This window comes from Stegodyphus dumicola, chromosome 3 (genome assembly GCF_044657685.1).
Source record: "Stegodyphus dumicola isolate Sdum_Otavi_A_Nest chromosome 3, ASM4465768v1".
In the NCBI taxonomy this organism is placed as follows: Eukaryota; Metazoa; Arthropoda; class Arachnida; order Araneae; family Eresidae; genus Stegodyphus; species Stegodyphus dumicola.
The window spans coordinates 150,839,861-150,866,352 of record NC_140770.1 but is presented as its reverse complement, the minus strand read 5'-3'; the positions used below and the strand labels follow the sequence as shown (position 1 = coordinate 150,866,352).

The 26,492-nt window shown below is 33.2% G+C and overlaps 1 protein-coding gene and 1 long non-coding RNA gene across 10 annotated transcripts in view; one reads left to right on the top strand and one right to left on the bottom strand.

Moving 5' to 3' along the window:
- The window catches only part of Dus3 (Dihydrouridine synthase 3), a 103,346-nt gene that overhangs the window by 9,839 nt on the left and 67,015 nt on the right, over nt 1-26,492 (top strand). Inside the window, exons 1-2 of one of the 7 annotated variants that reach the window (XM_085813472.1) lie at nt 10,838-10,872; nt 15,991-16,804. In XM_085813472.1, the coding sequence (XP_085669598.1) occupies nt 10,853-10,872; nt 15,991-16,804 (834 nt within the window). In that variant the 5' untranslated portion in view covers nt 10,838-10,852. Of the gene's footprint in view, nt 1-10,837; nt 10,873-11,918; nt 11,987-12,089; nt 12,474-12,667; nt 12,730-14,263; nt 14,365-15,972; nt 16,805-26,492 lie in introns of those variants that run through there. The other 6 variants (XM_085813470.1, XM_085813473.1, XM_085813471.1 and 3 more) reach the window with 6 other exon arrangements.
- The window catches only part of LOC118180520 (uncharacterized), a 36,448-nt gene continuing 13,089 nt past the window's right edge, over nt 3,134-26,492 (bottom strand). Inside the window, exons 1-3 of one of the 3 annotated variants that reach the window (XR_015040303.1) lie at nt 9,211-9,489; nt 6,568-6,674; nt 3,134-4,487 (exon numbers count right to left, since the gene is read on the bottom strand). This is a non-coding gene — a long non-coding RNA (uncharacterized LOC118180520). Of the gene's footprint in view, nt 4,488-6,567; nt 6,675-8,149; nt 8,219-9,210; nt 9,490-26,492 lie in introns of those variants that run through there. The other 2 variants (XR_015040304.1, XR_015040305.1) reach the window with 2 other exon arrangements.

The window sequence follows — 26,492 nt, the reverse complement described above, 5'->3', positions numbered from 1 at the left end:
GCATAATGCGTTTACGCATGCGCGTTTAATGTCTAACGGATGGTATAAGCTAAGCTAAAATTATATAATTCAGTTAATGTTGCAGATTGCGTTGCTCCTTAATCTTCAAATTGGATCCGGCTTATTATTTTTTGCAGACTGTTAGAGCAATTTTATAAAAGTAAGCTTGAACTTTCGATTATGTCAAATGGAATTTCCGATATATATTTACTAATATGTAAAGGATCTACAAAGCAAAAGTATGTTTAGAAGTCCATTAAACAAAAAGTGTAATTGCTACAAAAAATGGATAAAGGCCTAATCATTTGTTTATCTAACCATTCCGAATTCCGAAATCTGTTTATCAATTTCACGCTGCTCTGTGGCGGGGGGAACGCCACGGCGTGCAATGAATTGGAAGTTGATCTGTCAGCAATATCCTTATCTTCAGGGCAGATGTTTTCATTTTATTTGGATTATAATTCCTTACTAAATGTAGTATTTCATCTCGATGTACTCCGTCTTTGATATGATTTAAATCAAATTCCTCGTCATTATAATTCGCTTCCGATAGTGAAGAAAGTGACACAGAGGTTATTGAAAATGAATAAATTTCGATTGACAAATTAGTCGGTATTCTCGACACAGCAATTATAGGACTTGAACAGCAGAACTTTGTAACTAAACAAGAAATTATGTCTGTTTAATAGAATTAAAGAGAAAGTATTATCACATGAAACGAAGCAACTTACATTGAAAGAAATGTTTAATAAAGTAAACACATAATTATTAAGCTTTTTTTTTTTTTTTTGTAAATTTTGACATCCTTTAGATGGGAATTGTTCTTTATTTCATAAATTACGGTTTCATATTTTTAATTTTATAATTTCTGCATGCTATCTTACCAGATTTAAGCTGATGATCTATAATTCGGAATCGCCGAAGTCCCAATGAGTCCGGATTAACGACTTTTAACTGTATATAACAGAGAGATGGATTGTACTTTGCCGATGCACATGAGAGGTTACCTATAAATTGGGAAACTTAACAAAGCAAAGTTATTTCTATTTATGTCATAATGAAAAACAAATTGAATATTATATAATGAAACTATAAAACATGGCGTCATATTAATCTAATTTACTGGAAAACAAGTCTGAAAAAAACTAATCCTTACTAATAGGAAGAGTTATAGGTATTTTTTGCTCTTTAAAGCGGTCCTTAACGGTATAATCAGAAGCCCGCCCGCCTAGAAATCATGAGATTAGGAGTTCAAAACTCGCCGAGGCAAACGTATATTTTTCCTGCCTATTGGCGCCTGAAGTAAAATGTGGTAGCCTATAATATGTCACTATCAGGATTTAGCAACTGATCCTTACCTTCCTTGTCACCCTTGAAGTGGGGGAGAATGCAAGGAATTTTCTCCTTTATTACCGCATGCCTTCGTGGTGTAATTAGAAATAAGTACTGCTAGCAATGGAAAATTTGGCTAGGGTATTACACCTTTTTCATATTCTGGCTAGGCAGAAGAGTAAAAGGGGGAGCAGAACAGCCAGGCCACTGATTAAGAGGTTGAGGCCTCCGAAGAACCTTAAGTTTTTAAGTATATATTAAAAAAAACGAAGCTAAAATGTGGTCTGAATTGGGAGAATCAATCCCTAACTCATAATTGGCACTAAAGATTTTTTTTGGACAGTGTATGTTTCAATTGCTCCATGCTAGAGAAGCTTTTCGAAGTTGAAGTAGATTAAAAACTATCTTCGATCAACAATGTGCCAAGATTTAAAAGGCTTGTCAGTCTTTGTGCATTGAAAATACGGTAGCTAAACATGTTAATTAATTTTTGACAAAACTATAAACAAACTTTTGTAAGTCAAAATTCACTAAAAACATTTATAGCCTTTTTATTTTTAGAAAAGTTAACAATATTTTTTAAATCATCAAAAATAGCTGATTAATAAGCTTTTTTAAATATAAATTTGTTTTCTTAATGTAATTTTCCCCCTTAATCTTAAGACTTGCTTTTCAAATCAATTCAAATATTTAATTTTAATTAAATAAATGTTAATTTTATATTTGTGTTGACATTTTGTATGGTGATCATTCCAATATAGCGTGACCAAGTGAGATTTCCATCCTCAGCCTCGATAATTAAGTCTGGCACTGCAGATAGAATTTTGCATATTTGCCCTATTTCTTACTTTGACAAATGTAATGATTTTACAAAATTACATGTTTTATTTGTACAACTTTTCCATCCTTAGATCAGTCAATATACTAAGCATAAAACCTATTTCAAACATTCTGCGTGTGTGTATTTATGTTTTATTTAAGCTAATAGAAAATATTTAATAATGGAAATCCTTCATCCAGAGTCAGTTTACAATCCATAAAAGACAATAAGATTAATACCAGTAATAATGTATAAATAATGTAAATAATGAGTAAAATGCATAATATATTTTAATAAATGAAGCTGGAAATTGCAGATGTGTGAATCTTGAAATAAATACTGATAACCAAAAAAACAGAATAAAAATTTGTGCTTATTTTAAAATTGAATGATACAGGCAAAGTTAAAATAAAAATAAACATTATCAATGAAGAGTAACATTACTTATACTACATTAAGGGACAGCAAATGTGTATATGTAAATGTGTGCATTAGTGGTATTTATGACTTTACACTCATGGGGGGGAATCAGAATTTTTTTAATAGGTAAAGAAGCTAATGGGATAAATGAAACTAAGGGAATTATTGATATGTTGTCCTCTATTAAAGACATATGTGTTATTTTGTTCCATTGCCTAATTCATTTTCACATTGGACTTGTAATTGAATTTTAAATTAAGAATGAATCTGTGTGCTTTTTCAGGGAAGGGAAGTTATGTTTTATAAAATTATAAGTATGCAATATTTACAATTAAACAGAAAATGAGAGGTGTATGAAAAAACTACGAGAAAAAAAAGGAATTTTAAATTTTTTGACAGGATGAAATTTAAAATGCTTATCAGTCATGGTTAATAAAACTTAGCTGAATATTAAATATATGTATCAAATTTATTGAGAATAAAAATTGAAGCTAACAGAATGATAATAATAAATTAAAAAATTTATTTACATGCACACAATTTTATGTTAAATATACAGAAAATTTTCATACGAGAATACAAGAATAAAGAATTGTTTTATTAAAGAGTCTTGAAATAACTGTAGCTTTTTCTTTCACTTTTAAATTCAATAACTCTTAAAATTATAGTGATACTTATAAAAGCATAATAAAAATAACTTGATTAAACATTCCTTTTACATATTAGGCCAACTAATATTACATATTACAGCTCATGAAATGTTTCTGGTATGGAAAAAAGGATCCTTCTAAAAAATTTTCTTTACATATATATAACTATAAATGTATCAGTTCATTTTTTCTATAATTATGTTTTATGAAAATATTCTTAAACTATTGAAAAGAATGAAATTTCCTTCGTTTTCAAATGATTATGAGATGGATTTTAATGTAATGCTGATAAAGAAGATATTTTTAACGTTAAAACAGAAAAATCTAAAATAGCTAAAACATAGACACCTTGGATAAAAATTTGCGAGGAAAAAATTATAAATATTAATGAAAATAAAATTTTCATAGCACATAATTTTAGCATTTTAGTAAAAAATTATAAAAATTGTATCATTATACTTTACATACAGCCACTTTACTGAGATATTTATTTCAATATTAAATATATAAATTTCATGTTTCATTTCCTATTTATCTATTTCACTATCTTCTAATTTGACAAATTTTGTCTCAAATCTCGGATAATGCATTAATTCTAGATTCAGCAGCAATTACTTTTACAAAACATAAATGAAATTAACAAGATGCTATTAATTTTGCACGAAGGCTTTCCATGTAAAATTAACTTCTCAGATTTTCTACATTTATATAGTTCTATATAAAAAGAGCACCTATTTTGGAACATAATGACCAATATGAAGTAATAATACATAAGTTATAATTTTAATAATCACAGCATACTGAGATATTACATTTGGCTCATTGTAGAACCATAGCCTGCATACCCAGCAATGCAATCATTACCATAGTCTTCATATCCAATGATACAATCATTTTGCTTATCATATGATAAGCTTGCTTTAAATTGATTTCATTAAAGGGTACAATAGAATACCTGCCATAGCTTTTCAGTTTATTGCCATATAACTTTATCGCACTAAGCACAGCAACTGAAAAATTGGTCACAAGATTTGTGGCTTAATTGTCTGATTTTCCGAGATTTAGGTATTAAGTTTTTATTTTGACTGACATTCCTCTTTGGAATGTCACTGGGTTTGCTTGATGCAGCCACTTGCCCTGAAGATGGTTAGCTTGGCTGTTCACAGCTTTAATGAAGCTTGCCGCAGGGTGGTGAATTCTACTGCATAACTAAGCAAATAGCTCCTTCACATTTACAAGTCTGCTGCTTCTGCACACCTAATCAGCTGGAAGGGATAAAAATTATAAACATAAATAATTACAAAATTGATTCACAATAAATTTTATATTTTAGTTAATTTATTTATTGAATAAAATAAACGTGAAAGTAATTAAAAAGCAGCACTGAATTAAAATATTAGTAATACTCATGGTGTAACAACACTGATACTGCAAATGCTAAATTAAACGAGTATTGGGACTTTAAAGCATTAGAAATGAGTGAGTGTTGCATACAAAGGTTAGCATTTTGGATGCATAAATTCATGTCACACATAGAGAAAATTATGAAAACTTCCATGCAGCCAGTCTATTTGGCAGGATACACAAGTAATAAACATGTCTAATAATGAAACATAATAAAAATATTAATAATTAATGAGGGAAAATTTATAGTTTTGTTCTTTTTATTTAAGTTAATATTTCTATTGTGAAAACTATCTGACTTAATACACTATTCACTTTCTCTTTGCCAGTACTAAACATTAATTCTGAATTATAATAAATTTTCTAACTGCTCTGTTATTCATTCACAATAGTAATGGCTTGAGTTAATTTCTTCTGCGTTTATTTCATTTATAACCTCCCAAAGTTTTCAACTACATTTTATCCTATAGTTCTAATCTGAGGTAATGTGCTGCAAATATCAAGTGTTAAACTGTCATAATAATAATACTATAGACAACTGAAGTTAACAAGCACATATTGTAAAGCTTCAATCATATGCAGAAGTGATTTATATGCAAGTATATCTTTATCATTTGGCCAATTTGAATTCAACAAAATAATCTAATTTTCATAACTTTCTCAATTTTTATTGTCTGCAGATAATCAAAACCATTTTTAAAGAGGGACTACTGCACATTATTGTTAAGAAATATATCACATTGACATTCTTCAGCTTTATTACTTTTTAACTTTAACAAATTAATATTTAAGTACTAAAAATTAAATATAACACAGTTATAGCTCTGAAGCTATGTGACAGATGCAACGAGCGAAAGCTCTGAAATCAGATTCCAATCAGTCTGGGTCGTATTTATTTTGCATATAAAACAATACATGTGAATTCTAGTTAAATAGAACCAATGACTAAAAAGCACTTGTTTTAAAAAATACATAATAAAAATGTATTTTTCATATTACATATCAATACAAAATAGCATATTAAAATAAAGTCGTAACTGCCCGGATGGTATAGTGATTAGGGAAGCCTGAGTACAATACTGAGGGACCCGGGTTCAAATAATGAACAAGGCATGGATGTAAATTATCTGTCCCTTCATAGAAGGCAAAGGTGGCTTGCCTATTAGGTGCCTCCATAATAGATCATCATATCTGATTTTAGGAGTGGCTAATGCCGGCATAGGCAAGCATCCACCATTGGAAACAAAAAGTACATGTGCAAGAAATGGAGTTATTCTGATGCTAATGGTTTTATAAAATTAATTATTCTTTTCTGATAACTCGATTCATAATTATAATGTGGGGAAAAAGAAGAAATATAGAATATCAAATCCCATTTACTTTCCTGAACCAAAGTATGAAAGTAACAGCACAGTGTATAAAAATGTTGAACAACTGCATCGTTTGTTAACACAGTTATAACTGAAGTACTGTTTTGAAGAAGGGTATGGAGTTTTAGGGCAATTAGCATATACTTTGATGCTTCTTATTTCATTAAAGCTAATTCTTATATATAGGCATAGTAATGTTTTGCTCATCAGCATTCTATGAATTATTGACAATTTCAAAACAACAAGTATAAATATGCAAAATAAAATAAGGAGCTGTACGACTTAAAGCTCATATAAATTGGAATACCTTATGTTGGAGCATTGCTGAACTCATACTTAAAACAGAATAAAATGATAAATGAAAATCAAAACACTACTATATATGCACTGTATGTTACTTCCTTATTAAAGCAGACAGTCTGGATATATTTAAAAGTTACAAGTTACAAATTTAGTGATTCAATCAGCTCATTTTGTTATGGTGTCTTTATTAAACAATAATCAAATGTCACCTATGGATATTCTAATATATTTTAAGAACATTAGGCTTAAATAAAAAGTTAAACTTTACCTTTCTGGATTTTGGAAAGCCTAACAGATTTCAGTTCACAAAAGTCCCATTTATTGCTATTACAGGCCACACATCGAGCAAAAGCTTTCATTGAAGGGCAGTTCAACCTGAAAAAAGAAATTAAATCACCATTTAAAATTTCATGATCAGGGTAACAATACAAAGGTTTAGCACTTGGCTTATAAATAATCCTGCTCTTTCAGAAAAATTTAATTGCCATGACAATAGATTTAGGTTGGTAACTTATTTCTGTAAAAAAATGTTATGCCCTTTCCAGGAAAAACATGAGCACACATATTTACCATATAACATATTCCTCGAAGTATAACACAATGGCTTCAAATCACATTAATTAGAAAATTTGATTTCATTTCTACTTTAGATTTCAGGTTGCCTTCATGGCCATATGACATACAATATATTTTTTAAAATAAAGACTAATGTAACAGATTCAAATAACAAATTTAAAAGTTTTGCCCCATAAGTGAAAACATAACTTTGTGAAATAAATCTTGCATCCAATTTAAGGCCATGAGAACTGATGTTTGACAAATACTAAAGAAGGTTTATTTATATTTTTGATGCATTAGACATGAATTTGATTTAATCAAAAAAACTTTAATATGGGGAGTAGGTTGGAATAGCTTTAACTTCTTTGATAAGCTGAAGCATGTTTAGAACAAAATGTTTTAATGACAGGTAAATTTCCATCATTTGCAAATCATTATATTATTAGAAAATACATTTTAATGAGATACTAACAACTATGACATTTTATGCATAAAAAGAGTAAAAATTAAGCCAGTTATCATTTGGCTTTGTGATGTCATCGAAGCTTTGCTTCTTCTCCCAGCATAAATTCTTTGGTGGTACACTACTATACTGTCAACAATATTATTTTCATATTAGTTCCACAACAGTAAATTAGCATGTTCCAGTTCAGAGTTTGAATGCATCTGAAATGTTTTGTGCACACTTTGAATTTAAGAAAAATCTCTTTCCTTCAGACTTATATTTTCAGCTTAATATTCTAATGATTTACTTTTGTTTGAAATCATATACTACAGCTATATCCATTTGACTTTGAAGGGAAGATTAATAATTTTTATCTTCTTATATCCTACCCATATATCTTTCTTTCTGAGTAGCTATGTGCACAGTTAAAAAATGTATAGACATATAAAAATAATAAGGATAGCTTAATTATTTTTATTGAGAAAAATTAAATGGGCATAGCTATATATGTAAGAATACATAATTAAATTAGTCCAAATCATATTTAATGCATCTCCATATCTATTTTAATATTTTCATTTAATATGTATTTAAATGCACTAATCATTTTATCATTAGAATTCTAGTAAAAGTAAGAAAAAAGCTATAATAAATTAAATGCTGTTGTTGTTGGTTTCATTTTAACTTTGCCCAGTTTGTCTTCATGGCAATAGCAATATTTATAACATATATAATACTTAAAAAAGGAACTTTTTGTTATGTTAATAATAATAATTTGCTGCATTTTTTAACTCCCAAAACCCCATAAACGTTTTGCGAAAATATAAAAAACTTTATTTTCTTTTACCGTAATGTTCGAAAAATAAACCCCATAAACGTTTTGCGAAAATATGAACTAATAATGATTTGCGACTTTCAAACTTTATTTTCGGTACTATTCGGTTTCGAGGGCCGTAAAAAAATTGCAGCGAAAATGTGCGCGCAAAAGCGCCAAATCTAACAAACGCGCCCATTTAACAGCGCGCCAAATCTAGCGTACGCGCTGATTTCAGATTGCGTAAGTTTATGTAGTCCTATATTTCTTAAGATGCCATTGAAATACTAGTAATTAATTTTTAAATCCTTTTTTGATAGCCTATGGATTTAACAATTTGGGAATTGCCAACGACGAAAACTCGGCAATAGAATTTTGGGTAAAGTGAAGAATCCCCCACTGTTTAAAGCGTTTTTAAGAATTGCACATACTCTGTATCCATGTGCACATCGACCTATTTTCACTTAAAAAAAATCCTAGAATTGCACAAAAATGGCACTGCGCACACTCTTAACTTTATCTATGTACACATCGACCTATTTTCACTTAAAAAGTAAAAGAAAATTGACAAAAATCCAATTGTTTTTACCCTTGTAAAAAGCGGCAAACAAATAAGTGAGCGATTCTGAACTTTACGGAGAATATTTTCAAAGAAAAGGCATCATTCATTATAGAAAATTACGTTTGAACAACCAACGAGATGAAATCATGCTTTAGCGATAAGTCGGTAGCGAAGTAGCGATGCAGGCATCCGTTCAATTAGGTTTAGCAATTTTTATATAAATTATAATAATGATCTGAAATAGTTATTTACTCTTATGCTTTCATTCAGTCATGTTTAGCCTTTTTCATATAAATTATAATAATAAAAAGTATTATATGAAATTAACCTTTCATCTAAATTAAAACATCAATCTTAGATAGTTATTTACTATTATACTTCCTTTCTTGCCGCAATTGTTAGGGTTGCCGCAATTATTTTTGGCAGCATTAGCATCAACAATAGTTTGGCGATTTTTTATGGCCCTCGAAACCGAATAGTACCTTATTTTCTCTTACCGTAATGTTCGAAAAGTAAACATATTTTCTCTTACCGTAATGTTCGAAAAGTAAACAGAAAATTTCCCTTTTCCTCCTTCAGGAAAATTCCCTGTGTGGGTTGCAACATCCGCAATTTTGCCAAGTGCCGGTTATGGAAACATCCCCTGCATACATTTATGAATCCGGTTCCAATAACAGAAGAATGCCCACATTGCTTCTAATAATCAATATTAAAATGAAGTGAGATACAATAATAAAATTCAGTCTTTATAGTATTGAAATAGGTTACAACTATGTCTTTCTAAATTAAATGTCAAAACTTACAAGAGAACTATTAAAATTCTTCACTTTATGTTTCTCAAAATAGGTGCATGCAAAAGCTTGTAATGCTTTTTAGGCTAATCTTTGGAATATGGTAACAGGTAGTTTGGCGACATTTTGGTAAGGCGATAAAGGTTACTAGCTAGGACTTTAGCAATAATCTGAGAAGTACACAGTTCCAGTCACAGATTATTTTGTGGGAACTTTTATAATGGATAATTTAGAGGGAAAAGAGAATTAATGTAATGTTTAATCTTTGGATTATGGTAACTTGGCGATTTTTTGGCGAAAATTTGGCGACTAACTCTGCTACAGCAAACTGCTAGTTTTTGTGTGGACGCCATTTTGTTTTCACGAAGTAAAGGAATTTTTTTTTTTTTTCCTTATTTTCTTACATTTTTCTTACATTTTTTTCCAACAATCTGCTAGCCGAATTACGCTTATGCTAGAACTTTTATGGAACAAAAGTGCTTAATCATGATGAAGATTAGGTGCGAAATTGGGAGAAAGTGCAGCATCGCAAACTGCTTGCCGCGTTTCTAACAATTGCATCCATGTACACGTCGACCTATTTTCACTTAAAAAAACATCTCAGAATTGCACAAAAATGGCATTGCACACACTCTTGACTTTATCCATGTACACTGCTAAAGTCCTAGCTAGTAACCTTTATCATAAGCATAGCATAGCAACATGTCGACTTAAACTAACTTGAAGTTCGATATTCCTTATTTTCTCCTAATCTGGTTCCCTAAGTGTTTTAGATACCACACAAATCATTGTAGGATAGAATAGAAGAGAAGCATGTCAATGTGACAATCAAAATCGCAATAAGAACCTCGTATTTAGCATACATATATTAAAACACTCGATCGATTTCGAGGTTCAGACTTGGTGTGTGAAGGTGCAGTTGCCCCTTGCTTCCTATTTTTTGACTTCACTGGTTTTCTTTGCATTTTAATCTATGTGTTAATTGTTTGATCAGATAGTCTGGCTCAGTAAAAGTAGGTGGCCAGTACAACTCTGATTCAAAATCCGGTTATGAACACACTGTTTCTGCGACTCCTTTGCCGATGCTTTTCCTTCTTTGGCTGATCTTTGGAATATGGTAACTGGTAGTTTGGCGACATTTTGGAGGCGATAAAGGTTACTACCTAGGACTTTGGTAATAATGTGAGAAGTACTCAGTTCCGATTACGCATTAATTTGTGTGAGGGAAATGAGAGATCATGAGATATGTCATGTGACATTAATGGACGAATTACAGTTCTTTAATCGGAAAAGGGGGGAATTTGGAAAACTGTAGTACTATATTATTTTGTATTAAGCTTCATTGTGTGTTGTGTGAAATAGTGGAAGTGTGCGTGCCATGTAATGAAGATTCTGAAGATTAGGTAAGTTAGTATTTTTAATCATTTGAGGATATTATTTTTATGCATTGTTCTAAATGTAAGGAGTAAATAAATTACTATGATATTATTGGAAAATTGTTATTAGCAATGATTTAGTTTAAAGTAATTAGGATTGTAATCTAATTTTTATTAATTTAATGTATTTATATTTTAAGTAGTGTTTTTAATTTAATTATATTTTAATTTAATGATCGTGATTTTGTGAGTTATATGTTTGTAGTATTTTGGAATACGTTTGAGTAGAATACGTTGAGTATTTTCATGCATTTTCGTGAAACAGTGTACATGGATATAGTGAAGAGTGTGCGCAATGCCATTTTTGTGCAATTCTGGGATGTTTTTTTAAGTAAAAATAAGTCGACATGTACATGGTTTAGTGATATTTTAATTACCGTAATTTCGCACGTATAGTCCGCACCATCGTATAGTCCGCAGACACGATTTTATATAAAAAAAATTTCAAAAATCGTCAGATAGTCCGCACCACCGGATAGTCCGCGGACTATACGTCCGAAATTACGTTTTTTTAATACGGCAATATTCCCATGCTTTTTAAACACATCCTTTTGTTTGCGCCAATTTCTCACTGCTTTCTCGTCCACTTCAAAATAACAGTGTAAAATCCTAGTATACGATGCAGCCTTGGCGCGACTTTGAAAATTATCGCCAACACCAAAAATGATCCAAAGAACGTCTATATATATATAGTATACACACATAGTATATGTATATACACACATAATATATATACTATATACTATGTTTAACTATATATTTTCTTTGAATGACCCGTTAACTACTCATCGTATATCTCCCGTTTTCACTGCTCATCATAAAGTCGCCAAAAGTAGCCAAATCCCGTGTGCACCGAATACTAGGATTAAACCGATAACGGCCCGCTTCTCTATTTCCATCTTTGTCAACTACCTTGAGTTTAACTCAGCAGTAAAACTCCGGCGATGTTTCATCAACGTTATCGAAGATGAAAGACAAAATACGAAAACAAGATACTGTGCAACGTGCTATACTCGTGATAAGTGGTAATGAAATGTGACCTTCGACCCCACTCACTCGGTGTTGCCAAACCACGCTATAAGTAAACGAATCACGCTTTTTTTTTTTTTTTTTCGTACTCCAGGTACTTGCTACTATGGCTCCTAAAAACCGAGTTGACGCATCAATTACTTTTCCCCCTCTCGGCAGTTGCGCTAAAGCAGTGCGAAGGATACTGGGATACAACACTGGTTGCGCTAATGGAGTGCTCATACAAGACTTTCTTTGGCTCATATCTCGGCATCGCTTGATGCGCCAGCCTGGATTTTAGGAGCTCTACTTGCTACTACTTATTCGATCTGCACTATGCTCTATGGTTTACTATCGATACGATACATACGAATGTTTTCTTGGAATCTCGCGCTTTTTTTATATTTTATCATCGGCAGTTCACGACAGCGTGTTTTTTAAATTTCAACGATTTTAACCGTGAACAACCAGCGTATTATCCGCACTGGTGGATAGTCCGCAGCTTCAAAAATTCGCATTTTAAACACAGATAGTCCGCGGACTATACGCGCGAAATTACGGTAAATGATAGTTATTTTGTGAATTTTATGTTTGTAAAAATTTGGTATACGTTTCAGTTGAAGTAAACGTGTATGGAAATAATTTAAATATTTGACATTAAGTATTTGTAACCACTTGTAATGTTTGCAGTATGAATTCGTTGGTGACGTTTATAATATAATAGATAATTTAGAGGTAAAAGTTTTTGGATATTTTATTTATTTTATACATGGAAATGTTCATCCTTGGAAAGGGTATATACTTTTTCGCAATCAGGTAATTTCATGTATGTGCTTTTTACCAAGTTTAAAGATTCACAGAATTTTTTTGCATTTTCGTGCAAATTTTTGTAATTTATGAGAAAATAGCAGTGTAGATGGATAAAGTTAAGAGTGTGTGCAATGCCATTTTTGTGCAATTCTGGGATGTTTTTTAAAGTAAAAATAAGTCGACGTGTAAATGGTTTATGTGTATGTGCTATTGTGAAAAACGCGCTAGGAGTTTGCGATTGTGCACTTTTTCCCAATTTTGCAGTTAATATTTGTCATGATTAAGCAGTTTTGTTACATAAAATTTCTAGCATAAGTGTAATTCGGCTAGTAGATTGTTGGAAAAAGTGTTCAGTAAATAAAAAGAAAAGAAACATGTCTTTACTTCGTGAAGACAAAATGGCGGCGAAAAAAAAATAGAGTATCTGTAGCAGAGTTGGTCGCCAAAAAATCGCCAAGTTACCATAATTCAAAGATCAACCCCTTCTTTTTCCCCCTTCTAGTAATTTCGTTCTCCTGATGAGGAGGAACTTTTAGCTGCCCTTGAAATCGATTGTTTTAATATATGCACGCTAAATACAAGGTTGTTATTACGATTTTGATTGTCAAATTGTCGTGTTTCTCTTCTATTCTATCCACTTATCTTCTTTATGAATTAACATGTCTTCAGTCTTAACAAAATTCCCTAGAATGGGAGAATCGAGAATGTGCCCTCATGCATGGGGCAAGTACCGAAGGCTTTATTAATGCTTTTTACTATTACCCACATAAGACATTGTCTCAAAATATAAAAAAACTTGTCTAAACCATATCACCTGTTTTCTTTTTTGCTCAGTCAAAATGTGATGTCACTCAATACTTAAGGAAATAAGACAGTAGCCATCTTTATTGAAGACTTTGTAAGATTTCTTTTAATGTGGCCTTATTAGTTTAATGGTAACTTATTAGTTTAATTATAAATGCAAGAAAGGTATTAGATCCTATACGTCTAGAATTGTATGATTTTATTTTAAAATATTGTCAACAAACACAAAAATACAACAATAATAATAATGTTCCCAGTTATGATCTGCAGACACTGTATTCTAATAATCTTTCGAGTTTTTAGAATTTGAATTTGGGAAAAAAAGTATCAGTTTTACTTTAATCAAATATTAGAATTTTTGTTGGAAAAAAAATATCATAATTTCAACATACGTATATATTTCTTAAATTATAACATATCATTAGTTAATAATTATACACATTATAGTCTCATTAATCTTCCAAAAGGTTAACCGTTTCTAGGCCTAAAATTATTTCAACAGCTGCTCTCTGTATTTGTTTCGGTAAAAGTTTACAATTGGGTGCCCCTTGTTTTGGGCAATTCGTTTTTGATGCCAAGATCATCCTCAGGAAGGCACAATTTCAAGATGGCTGCTACACAAAACCAAAATAAGAAGTCAAAGAATTGCACAAACTCTGTGTCCATGTATGTACACATCAATCTGTTTTCACTTTTAAAAAAATCCCAGAATTGCACAAACTAGGCATTGTACACTGTCTTAAATTTGTCCATGAACACATCAATCTATTTTCATAAAAAAAAAAAAAAAAAAAAAAAAAAAAATCAGGAAGCTGAAACAAAGTTAAAGCTATCATGGTAACCAGAAATGAGGTTTTATCGCCAAAATTTTTTTTTTTTAATTTTTCGCTAATCAAAGGGGCACCCAATTCTACACTAGAGCCTTTGTTTTTATAAAAAATTCATTTCAGCTCTGCTCATTATGGTGCTGAGAAACATTTATGAAGTAGAGGATAAGATTTTATTATGCAAAATAAGTAATGTGTATACCATTATCTAAGATAATCCAAATGGCCAAATTGTGATGTTTTAATGTTTACACACGTGCATCCTGAAATGTGCCTAAAATATTAATGTGATATAGATATTGAAAGAAAACTTCAACTCACAAATTCTGAATTTATCATCAAGAAAATACCTTTTGCCTATACTTTTTTGAGAAACTTTTGGCCACTTGGAGGGTTTAAAACTTGATGTGAACCTAAATTACACTGTACTTGCAATTTTATTTTAGGAAAAGATCTGTAATAATTGTGTTAAAATGTATACACACACACACACACACACACACACACACATATATATATATATATATATACACACAGTTTCAGCATAATATGATCCACTCTTGTGTGAGAAAGGAGCTATGTGTGTAAAGTTTAGGTATTTTAATTTTCAACAAAATAAGTACTCTTTGATGGTTCGTACCCTCACAGAAAAGTCTCAAATATATCGTTGACTCATTTTTCATTGAGTTAATGCATGAAGGTCAGCAATTTTTCAAAATGTTATGACACTAAGCAGAGTCACTACCTACAAGAGCAATTAATGAATAAAATTAAAAAAGCAAAAAACATGGATAATAAAACAGTAATCTTTTTTGCACTGTCATTTTTCCCATGTACACAGCAATCTGTTGTCACTTAAAAAACATCAGATAAAAATTCGTTTTCCATGACATTGCATACTGGACAAAACAGTCATGTGCTACATGCATATCTGGATTGCCACATAAATGCTTTCTAGTGACATCATAGGATGCCACATAACTGTTTTTAACTGTTTTGGTGACATACTGCTTATGAATACTTTTTCATAATTTTTCAGAAAGGGGGTGCACATAATCAAAAAGTATCCAACTTAATCACAAAAGTTAGTATAAAAGATACATGCATAAAATAATTAATCATAATATAATTTTTTCATGACATCAAATTATAAGATTTATTTTAATTAATGTATTACTTCTTATGTTAAATTGTTCCTTCACTTCTATTATTTCATCTGTTTTACCAGAATTGAACTCCACCTGTAGTGACTGTGGCAGAGTGGATCATGGATAATTATTTTTATTACCAGAATTTAAGTTACAGCAGTAAGAGGACTTAAACAGAACGTGAGCCAAGCTATGCTGCCAAAACGCTGTCTGAAAACTAAAGAACTCTAAGCTTATTTATACTGTAATTAATTTGCTTTCTGGTAGAAACTGATTTAATTGGAAGTTATAGTAAACCGAGTTAAATAAAATAAAAGTGTACATACTCATTATAGAAAAAGTATTAATATTTGTTAAACTTGGTAACCAAAATAATAAGATAACCGAATTAATTTAAAAACCTTATATACTCATTATTATATTGCTTGATAAAAATGTTAGTATTTGATAATATTATTTTATTTTTATAGCTTTCTTTTTATATTTAGGTTTCTTCTTAAGAACCATGTCCGAGAACTTGATCTGGACTTTGTTTCTGCAAAAGATCAACAGAAAGTATCCCATGAGCATGAGACATCAGATGAGCCACCTAGAAAAAAACTGAAAGGGAAGTTAAAAGGACAAAATAAACATCGACCACGGAATGAGAAAACTGCCAAATGTGAAAAACTTTGTTTTAAAATGGCAGCTGATGGTGTTTGTCCATATGGAAACAATTGTTGTTATAGTCATGATGTGAGCACATACTTGGAAAAAAAGCCACCAGATATAGGATCATATTGTTATTTGTACAGAACCTTTGGGAAATGTCCATATAGCTTTTGTTGCCGCTTTGCATCGGATCATTTAAAAGAAAGTAAAAATGTAGTTATAGAAGATTTGTGGGAAGTCTCAAAAGATAGAAAACTCACTACTAACTTTTTAAGTAAAGACTTGCAGAAATTATTAAGACGTCGCCTTTATAATTTTGAAAAAACTAACAAATTGCTAAAAGAATATTTTATACTTTTAAATGAAAAGAAGTGTGAAGGGAACAGTGATTCATCTAATTACAAATGTACTGAACTGTTAAAAGATACAGATGTTACGCTTAGTGAAAATAAAGCATCTGCTACTGAAGCAAATAGAATTTCTGATAATGAACATATTGCAGATTGCAGTGAATTAACAACAAATGTCAGTTCACAGCAAGTGATTTTTTGTGAAGATGATTCTCCAGATAAAATCTTGAAGCCTACTAATTCTGTGAAACTCACTAAAGATATGGTTTATGATGGTGCAATGATGCCAGAAAAGAAACAGGTAACAATTATTATTATTATTGAAAAGTAATGTACTTGTTTATCTGAAAAAAAAAATGCACTGGTGCTACGTTGGAGAACTCAAATTCCTTAAAATATAACAAAATAACTATTTAAAATAAAAGAAATCATAAAAACTTCACTGTTATCACATTTTTAGGCCTTGTTTCATACCTTAAGTTCTTGTCAGACCAGGCAATAGATTCCTGTAATATCCTGTCAAATGCAACAGTGCTTTTACATAGTTAAATTATGTAGTTAAGTCCCACGATCTTTTCTTATAATTAGTTCACCTAGAACAAATGCAGTTTTCTCTATTGGTGTAAAAATTTTTGAAAAAGAACTTTTTTTCAAATTGTTTCTTGAAGAATGGGTTTCTAGGAAAAATTGCTTTTTGCATTCACTAATACGATTACAGCATTAGTAAATTATAATTGAATTTTTTTTAATATGCATTCATGGTTATCTTTTAAATAAATTATTTATTATGCAGCTATTGTACATATAATAATTTTTAGAATGAAAAAATATAGTGATATACTTACATTTAAGGGTAAAAGTTTACAATTCGGTGCCGCCGCCCCTTTTTTTTTTTGACACCAAGATTTGTTGCCAGCAAGGCACAGCTTCAAGATGGCCGCTACATAAAACCAAAATGAAATATCGAAGAATGCACAAACTCTGTGTCCATGTATGTACACATCTATTTATTTTCACTTAAAAAAACATCAGAGAATTGCACAAACTTGGCATTGCACACTGCCTTGACTCATCATATACACACAATCTATTTTCACTTTAAAAAAATCAGATGAATGATGACATTATATAAGATTAAAACAAAGTTATTCATCACCAAAAATTGAACAAAACTTGTTGCTAATCGAAGGGGCACCCAATACTATACTAGAGCTCATTTAAGTATGAATGCATTGTCTCACATTTTTAGAAATCTCCTTTAGAAAAATGTCTCCCTCTCTCCTCTTTCTTTTAATAATGATGTCTAGCAAAAGACAAGTTGTTCTTTCTCAACTACAACAGAAAATTATAACTACAGTCAAAAGTCGATAATCCGGACTCGTCAGGACTTCAGCGATTCCAGATTATCGATTTTTCCGGATTATAGATCATCAGTTTAAATCTGGTAAGATGGCATGCAGAAATTATACAATTAAAAATATGAAATCATAATTTATGAAATAAAGAACAATTATGATCTAAAGGGTATCAAAATTTACAAAAAAAAAAGCTTAATATTTATTTGTTTACTTTATTAAACATTTCTTTCAATGTAAGTTCTTTAAGTTGCTTCGTTTACGTGATACAGTCAAAAGTCGTTAATCCGGACTCGTTGGGACTTCGGCGATTCCGGATTATAGATCATCAGCTTAAATCTGGTAAGATAGCATGCAGAAATTATAAAATTAAAAATATGAAACCGTAATTTATGAAATAAAGAACAATTCCCATCTAAAGGGTATCAAAACTTACAAAAAAAAAAAGCTTAATATTTATTTGTTTACTTTATTAAACATTTCTTTCAATGTAAGTTGTTTAAGTTGCTTCATTTTATGTGCTAATACTTTCTCTTTAATTCTATAAACAAACAAAATTTATTGTTCAGTTACAACAAAGTTCCGCTGTTCAAGTCCTATAATTGCTGTGTCGAGAATACCGACTAATTTGTCAATCAAAATTTTTTCATTTTCAATAACCTCTGTGTCACTTTCTTCACTATCGGAAGCGAATTATAATGACGAGGAATTTGATTTAAATCATATCGAAAACAGAGTACATCGAGATGAAATACTACATTTAGTAAGGAATTATAAGCCAAATAAAATAAAGACATCTGCCCTGAAGATAAGCCTAGTGCTGACAGATCAACTTCCAATTCATTGCGTGCCGTCGCGTTGCCCCCTCTTTCCCCGCCGCAGAGCAGCGTGAAATTGATAAACAGATTTCGGAATGGTTAGAAGAACAAAGGATATGCCTTTATCCATTTTTTGCAGCAATTCCACTTTTTGTTTGATGGACATCAAAACATACTTTCGCTTTGTAGATCCTTTGGGAGCTCCAGTATCGGAAATTCTATTTGACATAATCGAAAGTTCAAGCTTACTTTTATAAAATTGCTCTAACAGCCCGCAAAAGATAATAAGCCAGATCCAATTTGAAGATTAAAGGAACAACACAATCTGCAACATTAACTGAAATAGATAATTAAATAATTTTCGTATAGCTTATACCATCCGTTATACATTAAACGCACATGTGTAAACGTAAAAGTCTTACGCGCATGCATAAACGCTTATGCACATGCTTCGATGCGACACATGCGCAGAAAGTTTGTAGCTTTGAGGTCCGGATTATGGGTGTCCGAATTAACGACTTTTGACTGTAATACTTTCTCTTTAATTCTAAAAACAGACATAATTTCTTGTTCAGTTACAAAGTTCCGCTGTTCAAGTCCTATAATTGCTGTGTCAAGAATACCGACTAATTTGTCAATCGAAATTTTTTCGTTTTCAATAACCTCTGTGTCACTTTCTTCACTATCGGAAGCGAATTATGACGAGGAATTTGATTTAAATCATATCAAAGACAGAGTATATCGAGATGAAATACTACATTTAGTAAGGAATTATAAGCCAAATAAAATAAAGACGTCTGCCCTGAAGATAAGGCTACTGCTGACAGATCAACTTCCAATTCATTGCGCGCCGTCGCGTTGCCCCCTCCCTCCCCGCCGCAGAGCAGCGTGAAATTGATAAACAGATTTCGGAATGGTTAGAACAAAGGATATGCCTTTATCCATTTTTTGCAGCAATTCCACTTTTTGTTTGATGGACATCAAAACATACTTTCGCTTTGTAGATCCTTTGGGAGCTCCAGCATCGAAAATTCTATTTGACATAATCGAAAGTTCAAGCTTACTTTTATAAAATTGCTCTAACAGTCTGCAAAAGCTAATAAGCCAGATCCAATTTGAAGATTAAAGGAACAACACAATCTGCAACTTTAACTGAAATAGATAATTAGACAATTTTAGCTTATACCGTCCGTTATATATTAAACGCACATGTGTAAAGGTAAAAGTCTTACGCGCATGCATAAACGCTTATGCGCATGCTTCGACGCGGCGCATGCGCAGAAAGTTTGTAGCTTTGAGGTCCGGATTATGGGTGCAATTCTTTTCAAAATTCCGGATTATGGGTGCCTTTATCCATTTTTTTCAGCAATTCCACTTTTTGTTTGACAGACATCGAAACATACTTTCGCTTTTTTGATCCTGTTACTTTTTTTTTTTTTTTACTTCTGACACCAGTTGTTGCATTATTTCCTTCCTTCACGTTCGTACGGGGTTTGTGTAGATTTGGAGTAAATTACGACGACACTTTATGAAGTATCGAAACACACTTTATTTGCCAGTATTGTCAGGACAGCTCCAAAACACGTTTTACAGTCGTCGAGGATCTACTATAAACATGATCAGCGACACAGCCTTACCGGTTATCAGGCTATCACGGTGGAGACAGCTTCTTGCAAAACAGCCGACTCTGCTTGGTCGTTCTCAGAACTCCACGTACTCTCGAGACTCTCCACGCTACAACTCGCGATGCATTCGACGACACACGAGCACAGCTCCTGACTCTTTGATTCAGTCTTTACCGGAGCTCAACATGCTCTCTCGATGATGCACTAACTGCGATACACTAAGAGACTCCTTTGGTGGACTCGACGACCCACTCGGCACTCGCTGCCCGGCTGTCAACTCGATCGACTCCTCAGGGATTGACTCGCTAGACGAGACACACTCACTGACTGCGGACCAGCAGGGGCTGTCCTGCGGACCATATAGCTTTCGGCTTGTGTTCGGGAACATTGTGGGGGTAAACCGGTAAGGATTCGTTCCAGAAGTTTCTCCAACTGTCCATGGTATGTCGCCAATTTTATCACCAAATGGGCGATTTCTTGCCAAATGTGGCAACCATGCACTCTCTTGCCATTTTATGGTAACCCTAAAACTGCTTTGCGGGGAAGCCATCTTCCGCGCATGTACATTTCATAACAATCCTTTGGGAGCTCCGGCATCGAAAATTCTATTTGACATAATCGAAAGTTCAAGCTTACTTTTATAAAATTGATCTAACAGTCTGCAAAAAATAATAAGCTGGATCCAATTTGAAGATTAAGGAACAACGCAATCAGCAACATTAACTGAAATAGATAATTAGATAATTTTAGATTATACCGTCCGTTATACATTAAACGTGCATGCGTAAACGTATTATTCGCATGCGCACACGCATGTGCGCAGCCGTAAAAGTCTTACGCGTATGCTTAAACGCCTATGCGTAAACGCCTATGCGCATGCATCAACACAATGCATGCGCAGAAAGTTTGTAGCTTTGAGGTTTGGATTATGGGTGTCCGAATTAAGGACTTTTGACTGTAATATTCTTTTAATGTAAATTCCAATGTACGTAGATTGATCCAGAAAAAAGTTTACAAGCAGAAGCGTTTGAAACGTAATAATTGTGGAGCGAATATTTCCAACCAGGGTGGTTGACAGATGGCGCTAGTTGTCCTACAGCGGTTCTACGAGTAAGTATAATCAGTACGCAGACACTTAAGAGCGACAGTAATGACACGACGTCTAGAAAAGTGCTCTCGTATAGAGGTGCGAGCCTTAATTCGATTCTTATGGGCCAAGAATGTGGCCGCATCCGAAATTGACTGACAAATCGTTGAGGTATACAAGGACAAAGCAATGAGTAGACAGCAGGTTGCGAAATGGTGTCGTTCTTATCAAGCGGGCAGGGAGCATGTGGAAAACCGCAATATGAAAGCGAGCGGCCATCCAAGTTCTTCAAAGACAGATATCAACACGGCACGTGTTGAAGAAATCATCCAAAGGGATCTACGAGTAACCATGCGTGAGATTGCCTCAGAGTTGAACCTGAGTTATAGTAACGTTCAGCGTATTGTAACCGATAAGTTGCGATATTCCAAAGTTTGTTTCCGCTGGGTTCCACGTGCGTTGTCCGCGGAGCACAAGGTCACTCGAATGATGTGCAGCCTCACATTTCTTCAACGATACCATTCAGACGGCCAACACTTCATTGATCACATCGTTACCAGTGATGAAACATGGCTTCATCACTTCACTCCCACATCCAAAAGAGCCACGATGGAGTGGAAACACACTGGATCACCGACGAGGAAGAAGTTTAAGGTCACACCCGGTAAAGTGATGGCAACTGTTTTGTGGATACGACTGGTGTTATCCGAATCGAGTATTTGGAGCATGGCCATACCATTAAGGCCGATCGTTATTGTGCCACCTTAACAAAATTGCATAAAGCCATCTGACGCAAACGGCCTGGATTACTGATAAAAGGCGTCATTCTTCTGCATGATAATGCCAGGCCCCGTACAGCTCGCCAGACTCAGGAATTGCTGCAAAGGTTCAAGTGGGAGGTCTGGAATCACCCCCCCCATACAGCCCCGATTTGGCTCCAAGTGACTATTTCATTTTTCCGGCGTTGAAGCAATACTTATCTGGAACACGGTTCACCTCAGATGATGCAGTGAAAACAGCTGCCGAGAAATGGCTCAAAGAGCAAGACCCTGATTACTACCAAGACGGGATAAACAAGTTGGTCGAACGTTCTGACAAATGCCTAAACAGGTTTGACGACTATGTGGAAAAGTGAAGGCGAGATGTGTCTCTTGATTCCCATTTGTATCTTGTTTCTATTGTTAATAAATACTTTTTCACTTGCCCTGTAAACTTTTTTGGATCACCCCTCGTATGTTTTTCTGTACATAATATAAGTTTTATTTAGGCTTAAGCAGTGGCGGCTCGTAATGAGCACTGTAGAACTGCAGCACCCCCCATTTCCACTTATTATAATTTTTAATATTTAATATAGTGTGCACTTTAGTCTTTAATTATTTCTTTGTACTTTTACAATACGTAATCCTTAAGCTTATCTCCCAGTTGTGAAAAAGGTACGAAAGTCTTTGTTTGGAACTGCGCGCTTCACAGTTCCAGCGACATGGTATTTGGCTGTTCTCGCATGCACACACAGAAAGCAGCACACCGAGCCAGATAGAGAGAAAGCACTGTCGCTCTTGCAGTGCGAAATTCTTGCCTGTTGTTGAGAGCATGATTTCTTTTTACTCCGCGCGTGTCGTATTCCTCCACAAAGTGGAACTTCATCATACGGACCATAGACACAGTTCATGAAAATTTGCAACCTTTCAAAAATTGCCTTACTGAAATTCAATCAACATCAAATGCAGATCAAACTATTGCAAAAGTGACAGGAATTTTAAAATATCTAAATGATAATAATTTCTAGTTTTGGTTAGAGCTTTTTTATCAGATTATGCCTCATGTTGAAATAATATACAACTAAATGCAATGCAGAGAAATTAGTGTGTTTAAAGTTAAATTTCAAAACTGCTATTTTAGAATTAAGAAATTCAAAGTACTGTGATAATTTTTAAAAGACACAGATGGCAGAAGCTAAGGAAATATGGAACTTTATACTATGTATTGGTATAATGCACAGATATTCTTCCACTAAACACTTAGCAGCTGCTAAATTCTTTAACAAGAAATGCTTCGCTTGTTCTAGGAATAAATATTCTACAGAAGAAATAGTACTGACCACTGAAGCATATCCAATGATTGACAAAGAAAAGCTTGAAACTGAACTAAAAGTATTCTATTGCAGGTTTGATATCCATGGATATTGCAAATTAATTGAGCTACTGAAATTTATCTTCGAAAATAATCTAGATGATGTTCTTAGTGAAACTATGAAACTGATAAAAATTCTCTTGAGAGTTCCCATGACTACATCAGAGCCAGAACGCTGCTTTTCAACATTGAAAAGAATGAAAACTTTTCTAATCTTTCATGCGCTTGTATTGCTTTCAATAAAGAAAAATTTCCTCATTTGTCATCCAGAGATCAAGGAGAAAATTGTTGATCTTTTCGCGCAAATTAAAGCAAGAAGAATGGATTTCATTTTTAAATAAATAAATATAGATTGAACTGTAACAGTTTAGGTTAAAGTAATTAAGAAATGTTTAATTTTTTTCTCGTAAGCTTTCAGGATGTTTCAAAATAAAGTTTCTTTTTATACATGTTTGTTTCCTTTTACACAATCTTAAAACAAAGGTTAAACGTTTTTAGAACAGCACCCCCCACTAATTTTATCTACGAGCTGCCACTGGGCTTAAGAATTGCTGACATGTTCTTCAAAATTCAGAATATGTTTTGCATCGCTATGTACCTGCGACAATCCTGTCTGTTAGTAAATTTCCTGTAGTACATGCAATGAGACTAAGCATTAAAATGTTCTTTGTAGCAATCTATGTTATTCCCAGTCCACATTAACTTAAGTAATGTAGGTTCAACTGCAGTTGCAATTATATCATATGTACTGTCTGTGTATGAGAACTGGCGGGTGGCAGTCACTATAGCAACAGGGCTAGTATATTTCATATAGGGGCAAAACAAGAGTTGCTTTATTGTTATTTTGTTTTTGGCAACTGTTGCAGAGGGGAAAAGAATTATCATTTGTCTTCAAGACATCTGTATGGTAAATGGGTCAAGGCTCGTTTCTATGGCAACAGACAGCTGCAGACTAACTGGCGAGAGCTTTTGTTATGATAGACAGACTTTATGTTGATTAAATAATAAAGAATCTGCATGAATGTATGTATATTTCTCGCATTGTGAAAAAACAACACTACCTAGAGCCATCAAATTTTCCATAACTTAGTCCTCCACTCAAATATAGGTACCTGGAAGCCCAAATCTAGAATTTTGGATTTGGTTTATTATCTGTTTAATATTTTTTAAACTTTAACAAATTTTTGATTAAGAAACTCAACAATATGAAAGCGAGTAGTGGCAACAAGAAAGAAAAAGAATGAAAGAAAAAAAATGTCTGAGTTCAATATGTTTGTTGTACTCTGAAGTAACATGGTTTTTTTAACTAAAGAAATGTCACCCTGAATGTTCTCCCACAATTTCTTGCCAAAAATTTTGGAATCACAACACTTCCTTTTGGCTGCATGATGCAATTAGAGGTATTTGGCGTCAGTTGTTTGCAATGCAGTAATCTGTTGCTTCTTACTGCTCCACGAAACAGCTCCACCTGCTAGTAATTAAACATAGCCACTAAATGATCGTCTATACAGAACACTTCCGATCCTTTCTAGTCATTTGAAAAGTCAGTTTTAATTCTGTGGGCTGTTTCAGGTAACAAAGAATATGTTGTATGCCAGTCCTATGTTTATTGCTTGGACAATTAGTGAACTTGCTTATCTAAGTAGTAGCAAAAGCTAAATCAGGCCTTGTTTCTTCTGCCAGGTACAAAAGTCCTCCAACAGCCTTCCTATATTTTAGTGCTCCTTCAGCACCCAACATGTTGTCCTTAACAGCTGGTGTATATTTCATACATGGGTCTAATACATACTTTCATACATGGTCTTTCATACATGGCTCTTTCATATATGCTGTTGAAGCTACTTTAGCATCTAGCATATCAGTTGTTTCCAAGAGCTCACTAGCAAAGACACTTTGATCGACATTTATTGCACCATCTTCCTATCTACTTATCCTAACTACTGAAAGAAAGTGATGTATCTGGTTGTAATGAAAGTTTTCCACCAAAAAATGTTCTTAATAAATTAAGGAAGGAAAAAATGAAAGCAGTACCTTTAGTATGGGTAATAATCACCACCCAAATCTAAGATTTTTCTGCCATCGTTTTGATAGTTTTTCAAAGCCTTCAGCCCGGAAACTTAGTGCCCATGAGTCCAAATACAAATCAACCTCATTTCAGATGTCCTCTGCAGAATGGAAGATGGCACCAGCAAGATGTAGCTGTAGGTTTGAAAAAGGGTAGAAGTCTGAAGGAGCGATGTCAGGGCTATATGGTGGGTGTGACAAAAGATCCCATTCGAATCCATTCAGAGTCCAGCTGGTGATTGCAGGCACATATGGTCTTGCATTGTCTTGATGGAACATCACCTTTTAGCGCCGGAACTCAGTTTGACATTTTGCCTTGATAGCAGCGTCAACATTGACTAGCATTTTTGTGCGTGCCTTACTGTTGAACGTTTTTACCTTTTTCTAGATACTCTTTGTGGATAAAACCATGGCAGTCCAACCAGATACAAAACATGATCTTTTTGCTAGTCAAATTGCACTTTGAGATGCTCACGGAGTGCAGACCAACCCCTTTTAGGCCTGTGTAATTGAAGTAAACCCACTTTTCATCACAAGGAGACGATCCAGTCCAGAATATTGTCCTTGCATTGATATTCAAGCAGATTAGTGCAGCACATAGCGATTGAACTTGCACGTCAAGTTTATGTTATGCATAGTACGACTAATGGACATGGCCCTAATGTCTAACTCCCTAGAAAGTTCTTCAATGGTTGCATACTGATCTTCTTCCACAGGTTCTCGCAAGCGGGCCTCATCAACATCAGTAGGCCAGCCAGGGCTCTCTGCTTCTTAAATGTCATAATCCTTGTTTTTGAACTTTCAGTACCAAACCTTCTCAGTGTCATATCATACAACATTAGTACCTAAAGCTGTACCCATAATTTGGTGACATTCTGTAGCTGACTTTTTGTAGCAGAACTGGAAGTAA